The sequence below is a fragment of the Pholcus phalangioides genome, unplaced genomic scaffold (genome assembly GCF_987345545.1).
Source record: "Pholcus phalangioides strain wild (caught in Gottingen) unplaced genomic scaffold, Ppha-v1.0 ptg000011l_1, whole genome shotgun sequence".
Taxonomy (NCBI): domain Eukaryota; kingdom Metazoa; phylum Arthropoda; class Arachnida; order Araneae; family Pholcidae; genus Pholcus; species Pholcus phalangioides.
Window position 1 is genome coordinate 53,143,141 of NW_028301604.1, and position 20,603 is coordinate 53,163,743.

The following is a 20,603-nucleotide window of genomic DNA, read 5'->3' on the forward strand; positions in this document are numbered from 1 at the left end:
GACTCCCAAAAAACTCCTTATATACTTTTTGTTTTGAAAATTTTGTATGAACCCTGTTGATCAAATTGAGCTGTTCTTTAACAAAAGATATTATTTGTTTGTCTTTGACATACTCTAGCACAGTGTTTCCCAAAGTGTGCAGTATCGCCCCCTGGTGGGCAATGGAATGGTCCAGGTGGGTGATATAAGCTACAGACTTAACATAGGATCCTATGGGTTCACTGAGTTGCTGGCAAAGAGAGAAAGAAATTTCTGATGAAGGGGGTGATGGAACAAAAAGTTTGGGAAACTATGCTCTAGCAGTTCATTCAAGATATCCTCGCATACATTGAATAAGTGATTAAGTCTGTCATCATCAAATTTATTTATATTTACAGTGCATTTCAAAACATCTTCAAAATCATGTACATTACGAGTTAAAAATGGAAATGTAAACTTACCTAGTTTTGTTAGTTTCACATTTTTATGAAAAAAATTCACATTAAGGTTTTCATCGACTACTACTGAAAATTTTATACTGGGATAGGGCTCATCAGTAACATAAATGAACATTATTAAATTATCCTTGGTGATTTTAGTCCATGTTTTTTCCATTTTTCTCGAACACTTCTTCAATTCATCTAAAGTTGAAAAACAGAATTTTTTCATATTCCTATTTCAGATATCAAACTTTTTGCTATGGCTGAAGATAGAATTTAATTGTCAATCCTCTGCTTTTTTGATGCGGGATCCTCTCATTGGCTTGTCTCTGTTGACAGGTATTTTGGCAGCCCAGGAAATATATGCGGTATTGCTCCATCTTTCAAATTTGGATGAAGCAACTTGGTGCTAATTTTCTGTCCGGTCTTTTTATTGTAAGCTTCAGTAGTATAGATTAAATCAGTAGAATCAAAGTGCAATTCACAAACCTATCAAAAAAAATTAATTTAGCATATTAGAAAAAACAATCTTTTATTGTTGTTTTCTGTATGATTCAACGCACACTATTACTTTTACTCACACACAAAATTCATCTTTGATTTAGCAACAAATATTTACAATTCTTTAGTTTGTTAAATAAACATAAATTTACCATATAAATTTACTCAGAGTTTAGCGATGTTACAGTATTAAGTATTTTTCTGACTCATACTAACATCATATTAATTATTCAGACATCGAGACAGTTTTTAAAGAATATCATGTATGGAACACTTTTTTGGAACATATTTTTTATATAAATCATCTGTTAACTTATTTAGATAAAAAACAGATTAGATTAAGCTAATTATTATTAAATTATAAATTATTATTTCAGATAAGTTATCATAGATCAGTTATTATTATTATAGATGAATTATTAAAGAGTACTAAAAAGTTTATACAGTGAAACCTGTATAAAACGGAACGTCAAGGGACTGAAATTTTTTTTCGTTACAGACAGGTTTCTGTTTTATAAAGATGCACACGAAAACATATTCAGTATTTTTTTTTCTATCATTATGCAAAACTTAAATTTTGAGAATATCATCCAAAATACTGTAGACCAACAAGTATTAAACAGTGACATGCATATTATTACCGTATTTTGAATTTTTTCATGTTATTTCAAATTACTACACATTTGAAATTTCATACTTAATATGCAAATAGTTAAACTTAATTATAAAACGCTCTCCTGAATAGCAACAAAATGAACACTTATTTATGTCAAAAGTGAAAAAAAATTATTTAAAATTAAAAATACAGTAAAACCTCGATAAGTCATCACCTCAAGTTATCGAAAAATTATGACGGCTTAAGCAGAGTTCCATCAGTTTTAATGTGCGATGTTATGAAAATCGTATAAACTTAAAGTAATATGAAATTTATTAAAGTATGAATCAAAATAACAATATTAATAAAATGTATAGATTGCAAAAGAAAAAATCATAGCACTTTTTACCTTTTTTTTAAAAATCTCTTATTACTTATTCTGGTAAAATATACTGGTACACTTTGATTTATACTAGTAATTTTTAATTTAGACTAACAGAGCAACTGTTAGAATAGGTAGCTTTTCTTCATAACAGAACTCTATATTGCACATTAATGTTACATGTACATCAAATTTAATTTTATTGTTTTAATTCTTCATCAGTAGTTCATAATACAACTACAGGGTAATCTCTAACACTTTTGACATTTTGGGGGGGACCCTTTGCAGGGAAAAGTAAACAGAAGACCTGTGAAAGAATGTCTGATTTTTTTCAACAAAGATATTTTGTTTAAATTTCAAGCCCTAAATTAGTAGAGTCCATGCTTTCTATGATTATTTATTATATATGCCCGTGTTGCACTTTGACTTTAACTTGATTAATTTGATTCTTCGATTTACATAATTTTTGATTTCCTTGCACTATATGTAATCTTTGATACATCAATAAATTTTGGTTTTGCCGGAGATGCCCTGCCTCGCCCCCCCTCCCCCCGAAGTGCTTACGTTGCTTCTTGCTACAGAGCTTGGGTGTCTCGCAGTTTGTCCAGTTTCTCCAATGGAGCTCATGCAGAAATGAGATCTAGCTTGAACAGTCCCCAACGTTCAAAAAACCTTAGTCGGCAAATGAACTTCCCCAGCGTAACTTTTGTTACTTAAACTGTTGCGTTTGGGTACATAGGATTTTATGGTGACTTTTAAGCATATGGCAATGCTGTTAACAAGCTCTTTTTTTTAATGGGAGCCATAAAAATAGTCTGTTCCTCTTTCGCAAACTTTTTCATTGTGACGACTTAGTCAAAATTAGCGACGAGTAAACGAGGGTTTAATAACATTGTGGTCTATGAGAGCTGGAAGGGTCTGAAGAAAAATGACGACTTAACCGGGGTGATGACTTAACTAGGTTTTACTGTAATTGAGAAATGATGCATGTCTTTTTCAAAATAGTGACAGTGATATCAACAACCAATAACCTTTGTGAAAGAAATATATTTCTGGCCATATTTACATATCTATACACGAATTATTTTTTGAAATAATCAAGTACAGTTTTCTGTACCAGCACCGTTCTTATAATATTGTTTTCCACAAACATTTAAGCACTGTTTATCATGCTCAAAAGCTCCATGTCATTTTTATAAGCTGCAAAGTCCTGTAAATTCGTAAGGCACTGAACTACACTTTTGTACGAGTTTATCACAAGATCTTTTTCTGCAACTGTGTTGGATTTCTCCTCTTCATCACTGCTGGTTTCATCTGTAAGCTGCCCCGAAATAGCAGTTCCAACATTTATACAGTTTTCGTACGTTGCTATCATTGCTAGTTCATCATCCACTGTTACGAAGTCTATTGCATGCAATCCTACTTTTGCTGCATCTAATGCGTCTTGTAGATTATCAGTTTCATGATTGACTGATTCTTCTATTGAATTGATTTCTCCGGGGAAGTTTGTTTTCACAAAACAGAGTTATGGTTTCATTATCAACTTTTTTCCATGTTTTCGAAAGCCACAATATCACATCAAGTAGGTTGATAGATTTTGTTAATTCCGATAAACTTGATGCATTTTTCATCTTCACCAGCAGTGATTGCATTACAAAGCTGCGGTAATTTGTTTTCACGTTGCGAATCACTCCTTGATCCATTGGCTGTGTAACACTAGCTGTGCTGGGTGGGGAAAAAGCCAGTCCAACATTAAAAAGCTCAATGTGAGGCTGACAAGTCGCATTGTCAAGAAATAGCAGAACCTGTTGTTTTTGTTTCTTCATTCTTGCATTAAAGGCAACAAGCCACTCTTCCATGATTTTAGCTGTCATCCACACTTTTTTGTTTGCCTTCCACTCAACTGGTTGAGTTTTTGGATTTATATTCCTAAAACAACATGGTTTGATAGATTTACCAATAACCAGAGGTTTTCTTTTTCTACAGTCATGAAAGCACACAAAAACACAGTAAGTCTTTCCTTCGACTTTTTGCCGCCAGCACAACTTTCTCTCTTCAAGTAAAGAGTTTTGTTTGGTAGGGCCCTGTAGAACAATCCAGTTTCATCTCCATTTGCTATGTCTTTAACATCCTATCCTTCAATTAAATTCAAAAGTTTTTCGCTCCACTTATTCACAGTCTAAGGATCAACATCAGCAGCTTCACCACATACTTCCTTGAATTTTTATTGAATGTCGTTTTCGAAAACTTTCTAGCCACCCATTGGATGCATGGAAATCCCAAGCTTTTTGGCAATTTTCTTTGCTTCATCTTGAACCATTGGTCCAGATACTAGCAGTTTTCTAGATCTGGCATCCATAAACCCTTCCCATACAATTTCGTTAATTTGCTCGTTTCCAGTCTTGCGCATTTTACATTTTGTTTCTCTATTTCCATTCAACCATTCTTCTCGAATTTCACGTTTTCTTTTGATGATGTCATAACATTGGGTTTTTCCAATAGCAAACTTTTTTGTTATCTCTGTAACGTTTAAATTTTGCTTTTCTTTTGCATCTATGACCTCCACTTTTGTGTTCAGATCCAAGACATGTTTCTTGTGACTGGTGGCCTTCTCTATGCTGAATGAAGTGCGAAACACAGGAAGACTCCCGCGTAAGTTTCTTTCTTACCACTTGTCGCATGTTTTCTTTTTCTACGCGCCCACACGTTTTTGTGCATGACATGTCTTCAGTCATCAATCAGTGGGCCGCCGCAACACTGTACTGTATCACATAAATTGTGAGTCTCCCTCACCTATTCCTCTCCCGAACTACTTTAAATGGAAATTATCAAAAATTTTCTAAGAAACGGGTGCTTTCTAACGAAAGTTATCATTTTCATCATAAACGAAACAGGCTTTTAATAAATTTGCTTTCATTCAAACCCAATCCCTTACTTCCATAACCAGTTCAGATAAAATAGTAAGCATTCATCGTTTCTCCAAGAAGTAAGAGTTCCCTAACGAAATGGAAATCAGTACGACTTAATTTTTTCCCCATTCAAGGGACAAAAACTTGCTCTTAGCCAAAAATTCTTTCCATTTCACCAGGTTTTTTTAAATCAAAAATAGACTAAATATGCCTTCCATTTCCACGTTAGACAGTTTCTGTCTCAAAGAGGTTTCCCCATAATAGAAAAAGCATTCATTATCCACTGGACTATGTCTGTTCCATTCAAGACAGGTTTCCATCTCTTACAATGTCCGTCTTAGACAGGTTTCACTGTAATTTCATGATATCCTGCAACTGATATAAAACCCTATAATTCCAGTTATTTATTATGGAAAAACATTTCTTTGAAATTCAATAAAAGTTATATTACATTAAAGTTAGTTATTTTCTGACATCGTCTTCATTTTTGGGAAATCTGAAGGAGGATACCTCTGGTCTGTTCTCGTAATTTCCCCAACAACCGGTTATGGAACATAAATGTTCCATTACAAATTTGTAAGGTCTCAATAATTAAAATTTAACAGAAAAATTACATGAAAATAAATCTTAAAAAGGTGAACTTAACAGTGAAAGTATTAATATCAACAGTGAAAACACGTGCCTCTCTCTACTGGCTTATCATTTCTCTCCAGACTTATTGTTATCTCGGTCTCGCTCTCAGCCTCCACACTGGTGATGTCACCAGTGTGGAGGCTTTCTTATCTATAAGGGATGTTGGTCAGTCCCACTCTTGTGAGGGCCATGGTCGCTCATTTTAATTCATCAATGCCAGGGTCATAGCAGGCCTTCCTGGGGCAGACTCTTTCTTGGGCCTCCAGGGCAGTGCCCCAGTTGCCTCACCTAGTTACAAGCCTGATATAGGATGTGGGAGCTATGTAACAAGTAATGTGGGCTGAGTTACGGAGAAAATGATTAAATCATAAGTTTTTAAAATTAATTCATACCTGATGAAAGTGAAAAATCAAAGAGTTTATTCTCTAATCCCACCCCCCATATGACGGGAAATTTTTAATCATTCTGTTTTTGTGGATTTTTTGAGCGTAACTACTTCTCATTGATTTAACATTGCATGCATGTGTTAGGGAAAAAATTTATCAAAAATTAAGTAAATTTCAGGAAAATGAAAAATATCTTGATAGAAAGTGATATCTGTGGCATCTGCTCAAAAAAAAAAAATCAAACAGCGATTTCCCGTAACGCCAAACAAAAATTATGCATGCACATTAGCTAAATCGGATTTCAAATCTACTTCAGAATATAGTTTTTCCCTGATATACCGCGTACGCGCGTTAGCTAAATCGATATCGCCAATTTTAACACTGTAAGGATATCGGATTTCTCTGATACATCGCTCACACCCGTAAGCTAAATCTGCACCACAATATTAGACATTGTAATTAACGATATTACTGTGATCAAAATCATTAAATCGTGATATCGATGTGGGACCTTACATCTGTGGTTTATTATAAATCAATGCATCGCCTATTCCTAGTACATACATTTTTTATCGTAATTTCCATTAAATAAACCACTTGGATGTATAAGTTGCAGCCCAGAAAAAAAATAACTGGAGAAAGAAAAGTTTTCGTAGAAACCCTGCAGCTTTAACTAAATCAGTGTAAAAATGAGGTTAAAACTCAATTTTGTACCCTTGGCTGCCTTCTGTTGTTTTTGAGAATATTATAATATTAATGATTAAACATTATCCTGGAATAAAAATGTTGATAAAAATTTATTCTAACTTCAAAGTTAGAATGTCAGGAAAAAAAAAAGATTGGATTGGCCACTGCTTGATTAGCCTCAAAAGCTAAAATTTGCTCCAAAAGCTATATAAGTCACTGCTTTATTGAAGAAATTATGTTAATTTTTTTCAATGAGAATATCTATATAGTCATTATTCCAAATGAGCTTCGAAACATACGCAGTACACCTTTCTGTTTTTTTCATAAGTTATTCAAATTTTTGGTGGTCTTATTTGTTAAACATACTGTAATCTTAATCTCGTAAATTAAAACTTTATTTTTGATGTTTTTGATTGAATATTTTTTCTGTGCTTATGTATAAAAATTTTTTTCTAAATATATATATTCATGTAGGCATTTTGCACTTTTGATGATTATAACTGGGACTGGTCACTACAACATGTCAGTGCAACTTGCATGTCTTCCCCTTTGACTGCCATGGTTGCAGTTGCGCCTCGTGTTTTCCATATTGGGGAATGGTATTTATTTTATTTTGTATTTTTATTTGCTATTTTTCAAAGTGTTGCTTTGGTATCAAATAACTGAGTATTTACACTCATGTCCATAAATTAAGGATAATGCCAGCTCCAGCAAATAAAGGTTCAGAAACAAAACAAACGTTACTTATTCATAAAGCCCATTTATTAAACAAAAGATAAAGAACAAAAACGATGGTGTATGTATGATACCATTCATAAAAACTACGATTTTTGCTCCTTGGAGCAATTGTAAAAAATATCTCCTTTACAAAAACTTACTATTACATGGTTGGTATGATGTAATACATTGTATGTCTCCCATGCGATGAAATACAGTCCGTACAACGCCTAGGCATGCTGAGTATCAAATTATCGATCTGATCTTGGGGAAGATCACTCCACTCAGCAAGCAATGCTCTCCGAAGTTCCGGTACACATGTAGGAGGTGGTTGACGGGCTGCAACTCGTCGGCCAAGCATGTCCCACACATGCTCTATCGGATTCAAGTCATGTGAGAATGCTGGCCATTCCATACGGGTTATATCCTCAGATTCAAGGCATTCGTTTACGATGTTTGCTCGGTGAGTACGGGCGTTGTCATCCATAAACAAAAATTCTGCGCCCATGGCACCCCTAAACAAACGTACATGTTGTTCCAGAATGATGTCCCGATAAATTTGGGCTTTCATGGTTCCGGTTTGAACATGCAGATCTGTTCTGGAACCCAGTATAATTCCACCCCAAACGAACAATGCTGCACCACCGTAACGGTGTCGTTCAATAATGTTGTCTTGGTGGTAACGGGTACCTGGCGTTCTCCATGTGAAAGTCCGACGGGAATCAGACTGCAAGCTAAACTTGGACTCGTCTGAAAACATCACACAAGCCCACTGTGACGATGTTCTCTACTCCAGGCTAATCGCTGCCGACAGTGAGTTGCCGTGAGCAGAACACATCTGACAGGCCTGCGAGCATATAGACCAATATCTCCCAAACGTCTATACACGGTTTGCCTTGAAACTGTGGTACCCATGGCTGCAGATAGCTGACGAGACAAGTCGGATGCTGTTCTCCGTCTGCTTCTTTTGGCAGTTACTGCCAGATACCGGTCTTCATTCGGTGTTGTAATTCGGGGGCGACCTGTACTGTAACGTCTACTGACATTTCCGTTATCTTGGAATCATTGCCAAAGCCTAGAGATGACACTTTGGGCAATTCCAAGTTCCTCAGGTACTTCCATCTGAGTACGCCCACATTCCAGGCGGCCGATAATTCTACCACGTAAAAAATCATCCACATGCGTCCTCTGTGTCATAACTATTCGCTTATGGCACTGAGTGCCTTACAGAACTCTTGTGAACAATTTCACTTCTTTGCCACCATTCCTTATATACCCCCTCTTACACTCTCGTTATTGTGACATACTATCGGCATCATCTTTTGGCTTCCTGAAATTTGCATATCATTCTTGCAGATGTGTGTGATAATTCCACAGGTGAAATTTTTACTTTAGATTTCGATTTCCGTGTGATTCTGAATTATCCTTAATTTATGCACATGAGTGTATTTAAAGTATGTTTTATCTTTCAAAATGGAAATGAATACATGACTTGCACTTATAGTTGGAAATAAATGAGAAATCACAGTAAATACAGGGTGTCCCATAAATTCATAAATATTTAAAAAATTTATAACAACTGAAGGAATTGGTATATTTTGAATAAAGTTCACAAAAAGTTATTCTCACAAAGAGTTTTTTGGTTCAAGAATTTCAAGTTTTTTGTCGATTGGGGGCAGTGCACAAAAGTCTGACAGGAAAGATTGGACCTTAACCTTTCTTCAACCTCTTCTGTGTCCGAAACATTCATATAGCCTCAGCCAGCAATTCGTGGCTGAGATAAATCAACTTTACCATTGTCAACATCACAATGACAACATTATGTAAGTGCCAGCAACCGGAAATTTAGAAATAAGTTGTTAATCATGCAGCCTACATTTTATACTACTCTGATTTGCTTATTTCAAGTGCCTTGCTTTCGTGCAGTGCCTTCTATCGACAAAATATAGTTTGGCTCATTTTCGTAAAAATGCTCATTTATCACTTTTTGAAAATAAAATTATTTGTATATTTAATTCTTTTGAATCATAAACACGATTAGGCTTGCATTCACTGCATTGTTAATCGTATATGTGTATCGATAGATCTTATCAGTTTAAAAAGTATAATTAATACTTTAATTACATTAGTTGAAAAAAAAATTCTGTAAAATTCTGGTTTTGTTTTCTAGAAAAGTTCTTTGTTTTTTTTTAATACAGTAAGACTTCGATATAACGTCAATGGTTTTTACATCACTCCACCTATACAGGGTTCGCACATCCTTACAAACTCCTAACTTTTCATTTCCCTCTGGAAGGGCACTTATAACTCCTTACTTTTTGCAGCCGCGCCTGAAAAAGTCCTTTTTTTTTCTCTGAAGGGATGATCTTTCTTAGAATAGGCATTCCCCATGGTGATGAATAGCATTGCCTAGAAAAATAAGAGGAAGCTTCCCCTGAATATAAAGAGGAAGAAAAGAGAAAAAAAAACGCTCTCTCCCTTTGTAATAGGAAATGTGAAAGCAGGGGATGGGATTGGAACATCCAATGGTTGTGCATACCTGCCAACTGTTACGATTTTGTCGTATTTAGTAAATTAATACGATTATACGCTTTTGCTTCTAAAAATATGATTTTTTACCGAATCGCTAGTTTTGACATGTTTTCCTGCCTATGTCGCAAACTGGTCAGCGTTGGAAATCGATCGTCCGTAGAACGACATCACTTCGCTGAACCAGTAGCTGAAAATTCCCCCATGCCCAGTGGTGAGAAAGTTTTTTTAAGTTTTTACTTATGCGGCGAAACGATGTCTCGAACCTCCTATATTACGCAGTATACTGAGTGCAGACCTCGCAGCTTTCCTATTTTTCCTACTTTTGCCGCAATTGCCTTTTTTTTTTCATCCCGCAATTCTCTCCTACTATTCCTATTTTATCCCTCCTTCCCATTTGCGTACAGCCAATATCTCACTATGAAAATTCCGAGAAACTGCAAAATTGTCACTGCTTTCCGGAGTTTTTTAGACGTGTTTTATGTGTTTTATTCACATTACAACTCGCTACTGAAAAAGAAGAAAGGAAAAAAAATTTCAGTTCCACTGGAGTGAGGGACGACGCAAAGCGTATCTTTTCGCCGCCACGCCTTAAAGTGCTAAAAACTGGTCCAGTGGGGAAAGCGAATCTGTTTCACAGATTGGTTGCCGTAAATAAAAAGGCAGAACAGGCTCTATCCACACACAAGAGATTCCATGAGAGAGACAATGTGTTTATCTCTCCTGGGATCCCGTAACGAGCGTTCATCCCTGAAGCCTTTTTGAAGATTTTCCTAGGAGTAGGCTTTTTGCGCCGCGTGAACCTAACTGGATCATTTCGTGTCGGCAGAAATGAGTTACATAATGACGTTACGCATTTTCGTTTTCCAAGCGTGGCGCATCGGCTCAGGATGGCTACATAGTATATGACCCTGGCGGCATGTACTCTATCGGCTGCATGCTCCGGTTTAATGGGAAGAGACACAACACGAAAATGAAGGGAAGATCGCTGAAACGCGCGGCACATGACGCTTAACTCCTCCAGAAACAGTCTGCCAATCACGCCTGACGTAAAGCGCTGTCGTGAGCCGTATTGCGTGCTGTAGGAAAACAGTCGTACTGCTTTTCATATTGATGAATAGACGGCATGTTGCGCTGGGTGATTCACGTTGCGCGCGGCATAGAAAACCTGCTAGTAAAACCCGGCTTTTAAAAGTGACAGCCCGAGCCACGTCTGGTTTTACAGGAGGGGGGGGGGGAGGACGAGCCGATCAGCCGCTATAGCTGAACCCACTTTTTTTAACCTTCAGAAAATAACTTTTGGATATCTTTATGTTAGGGGTCATTCAAGTATTACGTCAGCATGGATGGGGGATTTTCGATTTGCTGACTTGATGACATGGGGGGGGGGTGGGGTTGGATGATTCTTCCATCATCAACCACCCTTTATAAAAAATATGAAATATTCTTAATGGCGTCTTACTCGGTGCGCGAAAAACGAGTAAAACTTTTCACCAGTTTGTGGGCACCTGAACTAACATTCTCCCTATTGAGTCCCCTACAGAGCCACTCTATTGATCTTCAAATTCTTAGCGGATCCAAATGCTCTGGAGCTGTGCCGTGCGTCATATAAGTGATCCGTGATTATGCCGCAGATCACTTAAGTAATCTGGGAATGTGCCGCGGATAACTTGAGTGATGTAGAACTGCACTGGTGGCAGGACCAATGCTCTAAAACTTTGTCATATGTCACTCAAGGGATCGCTTAATGTGCCACAGATCGCTTAAATGGTCTGGAATTGTGCCACGAGTCACTTAAGCGATCTGTAAATGTGTCACTTGTTCATTGTTACAAAAATAGATTTAGGGACAGACCACATTTGGGCCGCACAGGCCGAATGTTTACCGCGGGTCAAGGGTTACCAAGGGCTTAGAGAGGTAGGGTCGCAATGAATTTCTTGAGCAATTTCGGGTTCTTAGCCTTCAAATAGCATTGAAATTAACAAAAATTGATTATAATAAAAGATATTTTGTTTTGAAATTGTAAAAAATATTTTTACAATTCTTTTAAAAAATATTTTGTGGATTAAAAAAATAAATTTTTGATCATCTGGGGGAAAGCCCCCAATTCAGATTCAGATTTTACCAATAAGCGTTAGGAAGAAGGGGGCAGAGCGGTGACAGGGGGAGGGTGAGAGTTTTGCTGACTTTTTCTGACAAGAGGGGTGAGTCAAAAATTGCTGAAAATTTGCTGGCGTAATACTTGAACAGCCCCTTATTTTAAAGCATATATGTGCTCAACACATGGCCTAAATGTGGCCTGCCTCAAGTGGCGCCGGTACACTTACAGATGAATTAAGTGGCTCGTGGCGAATTCTTACTTCAATTGAGCGGCCCGCGGCACATTCCCAGATTTTTTGAGAGTGATTTCCGGGGGGAGGGTGGAGATTTTTATGGGCATCTTTTTCTCAGCCATCTCGTTGGGCTTTTGCCTGTTGTGGCGTTGTATCTCTCTCTGGCAGAAGTGACCACAGCTCAAGCAAGATAAAAACAAAATTTATTGTAAACTCAGTACATCACTTCCGATTTCTTTAAATCATTTTAATACTATATACTACCGCAACTCTCTCTCTCTAAATCAAAACTTGTAATTTTTGAACCACTTCTACATCCATATTTTTGAGAGGAGGGAAAATATGTTTGCAAATTCAAAATAAATTTGCATATGTGCCCCTTTTTCTGCTGTAAAACTTGTAAGTTATGAAGTTTGCCATGACTCCTTAAAAACTGCTTGAAACTCCTTAAAAAGTCCTTAAAAAGTCCTTACTTTTCATTTTGAAAATTTTGTATGAACCCTGCTATAACATCAGTTTTTGCCAATCTAAGGCAATGAACTTTCCCGCATTTAACGTCTTGCCCAAATTAAAAAACCACTTACAAAGTAACCTTGTGAGTCCTCTCGAAGTACATGTATTAATGTTCTGTTCTCTTCCATACGCATGACTCATGCGAAGGGAAGACATTTAATTTTTTATTGGGTGAAGGGGGATTCTTCTACTTCCATTCATTTCATTTTCTTGGAAGTGGTTCATACCCAATTTGCTGGAAGGTATAGGCCACTGTCTGTCTGAGCAGGTAGATGGTGCCTGATTGGCTTTCAAAATAAAAATCCAGTTTAAACTGGATAAGCAAGACAAGTGGTGAGCTCAAATGTCCCATTGTAAAAAAAATCATACACAACATATCCATCACGTAGAAAAAATTGTCCTTCAAGGAAAGAGAGAAAATGATAAAAGATTTTGTAAATTCAAATTTGTCTAAAGCTACTTATTGAAAACAATGTGGCATTCCTAGAGCATCTTTGAACACAATTTATAGCATAGGCGGAATTGACTTGAAAGTCTGGAGGGGCTCAATGCTGTGGTGTTCGGTCAGAACATGATATCTCCAAAAAAATGGCTTTTTGATCTAAGTAAGCCTTCCTAATTATAACTGGTTAGAAGTGAGATAAATGCACAAATATTTGCGTATGGCTAAACAAAGTGCTGATGTATGATATTTTTATTTGTTTATTTGTATTTGTGTGTATGCTTTATTTTTGATTTTTAAATGACAATGAAAATTCTTATATCTCAAAAATGCGATTTTGGAGTTATGTTCTGACCGAACACCACAGAATGATGATTGCTGGGTCATGATGATGATATTACAAGATTCATTGAAAGACTGGTTATTTGTGGAGATGAAGATTACAAGGAAGAAAATTTCATCACTGCCCCCACTGGGACTTGAACCCCTGTCTCTTGCGTGCTGGACGAATGCTCTACCATCTAAGCTATGGAAGCAGATAGAATATTTCAATCTTGGAGCTTATATATTCTATATGCTTGATAATAGTTCATATACACCTATGATTTATAGGACAATTAGAAAAATTGGTTTGTAGTGTAAAGCCTGCAGAGAAGCAATCATGTGCATAACAGATTTCTTTTAAATAGCGCTGTGCAACATAAGTTGTAAACATTTATGAATATATATTTCTTTATATTTTTTCACATGAAATAAATGGATCCTGCTTACATTTTTCGAAAAACCATCATAAAAAACATAAGTGGGTAAAATGCTTTATAAATGGGAAATCTTAATGAAAATTATTTAGAATTGGGATCACGAAACTAAGTTGTATCAAGTGGGAAAACATTTTAAATGGGAACGTTATGAGTGGGATTGACTATCACAACCATTTCAAGACAAATTGTTTACTACTTTGTTATTTTAAAAAGTTTAAAAAAATTTATTTTTTCATACATTCTACACTATGCATATAGAAATGTCCTCTCCACTTGTTAATACAAGATTCTTTGAAAGACTGGTTATTTGTGGAGATGAAGATTACAAGGAAGAAAATTCATCACTGCCCCCATGGGGACTCAAACCCCAGTCTCTCTCGAGAGACCCCGCGGTCATTTAATCTTCATCTCCACAAATAACCAGTCTTTCAATGAATCTTGCATTCTACACTAACATGCTATTTCTGTGCACAAAACAAATTTTGGTAGTGAATTTTCTTATATGTGTGTATATTACCAGAACATGCATTCACTTGTGAAATCATACTTGTTATTAAGTCACCCCGCTTATAAAGTCGCCTTTGTTTGATCCCCAGAGGTGAGGTTATACAGAGGTTTTATTGTATTTTGTAAAAAAATACTAATCTCTCACACACACAAATTTTTATGATTGTATTAAAATTTCTTCAGTATCTTAAATGATTTTTTTGACTTATTCTATACAGTGGTGTTCACCATAAAGGAAAAGACTGTAAAGGTGACAGAGTGGTTCACAAAGTAATGCGTATCTTAAATGCATCAGGTTCTTACCTATTTCCTCCTCATTTATCTGTTCATCAGAGTTACAGAAAACCTTTCAAGACTCCAAAGGGAAATGGTGGATGGGGTGATATACGTGATCATATTTTGTGTCTCAGTCAAGTGAAAAATATTACAGATTTGTTGCCTGTTTAATATGCATGTGTGCTTTGAATTTGATATACACGCATACTGATGTAATAACAAAATTCACTATTCAACAACTTAAATTTTATATCTCTCCTGGCATTATCGTTTTTCAATTTCAAAAATGAATGTCACAAGTGTTGAGATTTTTTCAATAGTTCCAAACCGTATGGCAGAATTTATTTTGGTAACAAATGAATAGTTTTATATATCTATAAAGAGTTGTCACAAAGATGAAGAAAATAAATTTATAAAAATATTTTAATTGATGGTATTGATTGTGGATAGTGTAATTACAAGGGTTTTCCGCCTTGTTCCTTTGAAATTTGTATGGTGATTTATCTCTTCCATAATAAGGTAAATGCACTCATATTGTTCATGCAGTAGCTTCTGTACTGCTGTGTTATATTGTTGAGCACATTTTGTGCACATGGTTGTTGTGTTTATATCAGTGATTCTCTAAAAAGTCATGTTGCCAAAACTGAGTTTACTACAGATAAAATTTTTTAATGATAAAAAAAACATCTTTGTTGGTACATTATTTGTTACTAACATGAATGCAAAAGGTTTCAGGATTTTTTTTATTTTTAATATTGCACATGGTTATTATGTTTTTAATTGATTATAATACAGATAATGCACAAGACATTTTAGCAGCATTCCAGACTTTTTTCCTTATTCATAGTTGTATTATGAGTAAAAAATTTGATAATGACTTGGGATTATCCTGTCAAACACTGATGGAAGCAAAGCACATAATCATACATACAGTGGTTAAGTTAGTGTTCATCGGAATAGAACATTAATGATAATCTAAGGTACAGGGTTTATATAAGTGCAGTTCATATATTGAACATTTTGTGTATGAGAACTGTTGGTTAGAGAAATGTTTGTGTGAGAAAAGTGTAACAAGTGTCAAAGACTCATGTTAGTGTAATGAAAATTTTAAATAAAGGTAAAAAATTGTAAGTGTCTAAGTCAGCTGTTTAAAGAACAATATAATTACTACAATAAAAATTATAATGGTTCATCAACATAAACATTTCATCTTGTCCTCCGTAAACTTTGTGACTCCTGACTTTGAGGTCACCTGAAAAATATTTCCAATGAACACATTTAAAACTCAGTGAAGAAAAACAAAACTGAGAGAGCAATAGGGTAGGTCAAAAAAATTGAAATTGTGGTGACTGCAATCTAATACCATGAAAAAGGTGACCTGTTATGCCAAAGAGAACTGTGCAAAATTTGATAAAAATCTCTCATAATTTTTTTTCCTTTCAACGCTGTTGAAAATCTGAAACATGATTCACTTGAGACTTTGAAAAAAGAACAAAATTTCACGAATCAAATTGTAATAATGTCAATGTTTACCTGTGATGACAGTTTGAAATGTGCAAAATTTCATTAATTTTGGTTAATATCTTCCTCATCATTGTGGTAAGAATTTAGATAATTTCTATAAAATATGATTTTACTAAATTTTTTGCAGTGTAGAAAATTTAAAATAATATCTTGACTTTTTTTATTGGCTGTAAATTCATTATTTACAGTCCACAGAAATCTGTAATTACCTTTGTTCTCAAATATCAGAATCAGTTTGTGAAAAGTTAGTGCAGTATGAATGTAGGCCTGATGTATTAGCCAATGTAGCACAGGAGAAATAGTAAATATGTACACCAACAATAGCTATACCCACTGTTCTCCTTGGAGCAGTTTCACTGAGTGAACCACTGGCCGTGATTTCCTTGTTATGTATTTTTAATATATGACTTTCTATAAATGTTATAATACTGCACTCTCCTGGTTGTTTCTTCCTACAGCTTGGTCCCAGAAAAATTCTAGGGAGAACATTGGCTATATACTCCTTACAGATGGGATTTTGTTAGTCTTCTGTGGGACCAGTAGTGTGGTCCATAAGGTCAATTTTTGATTCTACAATCCCAGTGTGAGTGGCCAGTGAAGTCTTAATGGATTGGATCCAGGGTTCCTTGTCAAACAGAAGTCTCAAAATTATTGACTGTTTTTATTAATTACACATGTACAAGACTTTTAACACCACTTATGCAGACGAATTTCAGCTGTAATGGTAAAAATATCCTATTTCTTTTAGCAACAACACTAGCACTATATTGCAACCCAGTGGAGAAAAAAGATTATTTCATATGCACACCCTCATCTTATTTTACCTTTCCCCCCCCCCTCATAAACCCTGAAGAGAAGGGAAAAGAGAAATGTATTCAAATTAGATACTTTTATAGCTAATTTAAACACATTTCCTTTTCCTTGTTTTGAAAATCTGGCATTTGATTCCACACTCGGCAACTTTCTGCAGCTGAAGAACAAGTTTGAAATTCCCGTCAGGTGAGGTTGGACTGAGATCTGTAATCCCTTCATCGTCTTGTAATCTATTAATAAATAAATTAGGCCCAAGAGAACTCAAAAGTTCCCGAGCCTCTGTGACACAAACTCCTTTAAATAGCCTCGTGTGTGGTTTCTTTGTGAATGTGAAATGAACTCTTTACATAGGCTTGAGGACTTGTCTTTTAATTGAACCTTGGGAGCTTCAAGTCATTTCTGTTAGATATTTGTTGAACTTTGATTCAGTTACATGTCTCTAGTAAGGACTTTTAGTTTTTTGGGGGTAGTACAATACGTTACTGGTCACAGTGCAAGGTTCCATGTAACCACCCACCAATAAGTCCAAGTCTGTGGCTAATTTTCAGAATTATAACCATGATGATAAGAGAAAAATATATAAACTGAATTTTGCTCATTTCTTATCCTAATTGGTTAACATTTCCGCATTATTAAAATTTGATTGTTTTTTGTTGTTTTTTTTTTAATTTTTAAGTACATCTTAATTTAAAGCAAATTTTCAACCACAATGAGGGCCTTTGAAAGGCTCATATATTCAGGCTTTTAAAAATAAACAGTGGTCTTGTTATAATTTGTGCCTTTTGTTAGAATCATTATCATAAATTTGTCTCAATTTAAAAATCATTGTTAAAATGGTTTTTTTTAAGCTGAAATGATTGCTTCGGTTATTCGAGCATTGAACTGCAAAACTTGGTACAATATACCCCTATGTATGCATAAAATTACCATAAGAAAAAATATATGTGAAACTATAAATTTATTTAGGTATTATTTATTAGGCATATGTAAGGTATTATTTTTGTGTCTTTTAGCTAACATTCACGTAAAAGCTGTAGCTTAGCATTACAATAAATTATGTTTTTTTATGGATGAGCCTTCATATAGACCACAATAATGGCACAACTAAAGAATCTTTTATTCCTATTGATTGATTGCTCTGATATAATACTGGGATTGGTAGTCTAAATGGTGGTTATTGACAAATTACTTAAACACCAGTGCTGCAGGATGATAAAGAACATTATTTTCTATTAGTAGGATGTGTTGACAGAAAATAATGATTTTTGTAGTTGTACCATTTGTTCTTGCAGCTTTTAGTATTTTTTATTGTCTGCTGGATGTGAATTTTTATTTTGAAAATTTAAGTTTATTAAATTTTTAAGTTTTATTTAATTTTAAAATCTTAAATGGTTCTTGGCAACAAAAAATGAAATTGCTTATATTTTTATATTTTTTAAAATATTTTTATCACTGTAGATATATTGCACTATCATGATAAAGAGATCAGTAACTCACAACTAAACTATTTGGTTAAATTCTTGAAAATGGTTTTAAAAACTGTAGAGTTACATCCAGCTGTTTAAAGGTGTTGTTGAAAGGTGAAACTACTGATTATATATCAGTTAATATATGAAGTTAAATACGAAAATGTTATGAAATTGTGATAGTCAAAAAATGGGGAAAAAAAGTTTGTAGTCCCTCGAATACATATATATATTTTGTTTTCAAAGTTCGATTTTTTTTTTCTTTCTTTTGTATGTTAAAACTATTTTTTACAGTTTTAAAGTGATCTAGTGTGTTTGATACTTCCCACGGTGCTTGTCATGATGAGTTCATGAGTTCATAAATGGAGTTTTTTTTTTCAGATATCAATAGCTAGCTCTCTAGCATCTGTTTCCCATTGCTTAACATACCAGTAAAGGAGCTAATTAATGTCAGTGTTATTCAGCAGAATTCAAGACTTCTGGTGTCTGAATGTTATATTGTTCATTCTGTAACCCTATTTTATTTATTTATTTATTTTTTTTTTTAGTCTTTGCTGGGAATTAAACTTTGTAAGTTTGATCTTTCTTCAGCAGGAGTGCTGAATTTTTCATAAGTTGCTTTGCCAAAGATTTTTTTTCATTTTCACTTTAAGTTTATAGTATATGGTAACTTTTTGTGAATTTGATGTATGTAATTCAACTATTGTTTTTACTACCTAAAAATATATGTCTCTGAACAATGTGTGTCTATCATAATGTTTTTGTAATAACTGTTTCAAAAGAATATATAGAGGAAATATATATTGTTGTTTCTCATTTGCATGTCATGAGACTGTCATGATATTAGCAAACTGAATTTTGTATATTCTGAGCAAAACATTAAAATTTTATTGAGAGTTGGTATGCCTAGAATTATGTAGCTTCAGAGGTAGAGCTTATTGAAAAAAAGAAGGGAGCCTTTTTCACACGGGCCGTAGTTAATAATAAATTTCATACCTTTTTCGGGCTATTCTGTGTTCTAGGCTTCTTTGAAGCAGACGTTTCATCCAATAAGGTGAAATTCTAATTGGAAGAAATTCTTCTTCTCACTAATAAGGTGGACATTTTCAGTACTGTTTTGACAAGCGAGGATACGAAACAACCTCCTTGGATGACTGTTTTCCACTAACGCTTTTGCTGGAGATGCAGAAGGATCAACCTCGTTGTTGTGACATTGAGCAAGTGACGTGTCAATGTTAATGGGAAGTTGTGGCTTTTAATCCATCAACATCGATGAGGTTGATTCTTCCACTTCTCCAGCAAAAGCATCAGTGGACAACGGTTCATCTCTTTGCTTGTAAAAAACAGCATTGAAGATGTCCACTGTAGTAGTGGACAAAACGTCTGCTTTAAATAAGCCAAGGACACGCCATTACAGCCTGAAAGGTATGAAATTTATAAGAGCTCATTGTTTAGCAAAAAGCATGTTTTTTTTTTATTTAACACTAGACTCTATTATCTTTTAGGAAATAAAGTTTAAGAATTCAAGGAAGTAATTTAATTGTTTCTGAAAAACTACTAAATAGATAATAATTAAAAAATTTGAAATGCAAAAATAATAGTTAAAGCTTTAACTCTTTAACGCCCAGATAGAAAACCTGGGAGGGTCATGAAAATACCAAGTTTTTTGTGTTCGAAGTGGACTCGTCCAAATTTCGGCCACTCTCCCTCTCCCCACCCTTTCTCCATGAGTTTCTATTCATGCCGCCCTTTGCATTGACGTTCACCCTTTCATTTCAATGGATTTTCGGGAGATAATTTGTCTATATATATATATATATATATATATATATATATAGTGAAAACACCCCTTTCCTCACAGTATTATCTCTTTGTAAAATGCATTGAGTACCCTTGGTCCATTCTCAAGGAACATTCTAGTACACCAGCTTTTAAAATCCCATTGATAAGGCGTTGCAGTTGTATTTCCGGTCCCGCCTCTGACAAGAGCTTTCATCTTCTTCCCCGTTGGTGACAAAAGCCCACCAAAACATACCCATACCCCCTAGCTGGGCCGACTTGAGGCGGTTATGGGCATTAACCTACTCGGCCGACTTCGGGCGATCTGGGCATTATAGAGTTAATCAGTGTTGTTATAGAATAAAAAACAGTCATTACCAAATAGCAGATTGATTATTATTCATGATAAGTTTTCTTTCACTTGCAAAACA

At 35.0% G+C, this 20,603-nt stretch overlaps 1 protein-coding gene across 2 annotated transcripts in view; it reads left to right on the plus strand.

Annotated features, from left to right (window-relative positions):
* The window catches only part of Mgat2 (alpha-1,6-mannosyl-glycoprotein 2-beta-N-acetylglucosaminyltransferase), a 114,879-nt gene extending 95,585 nt beyond the window's left edge, over window positions 1-19,294 (plus strand). Inside the window, exons 9-10 of one of the 2 annotated variants that reach the window (XM_089239672.1) lie at window positions 6,987-7,111; window positions 14,533-16,076. In XM_089239672.1, the coding sequence (XP_089095798.1) occupies window positions 6,987-7,111; window positions 14,533-14,761 (354 nt within the window). In that variant the 3' untranslated portion in view covers window positions 14,762-16,076. Of the gene's footprint in view, window positions 1-6,986; window positions 7,112-14,532 lie in introns of both variants that reach the window. The other variant, XM_089239671.1, reaches the window with a different exon arrangement.
* The last annotated feature ends 1,309 nt before the right edge of the window (window positions 19,295-20,603 follow it).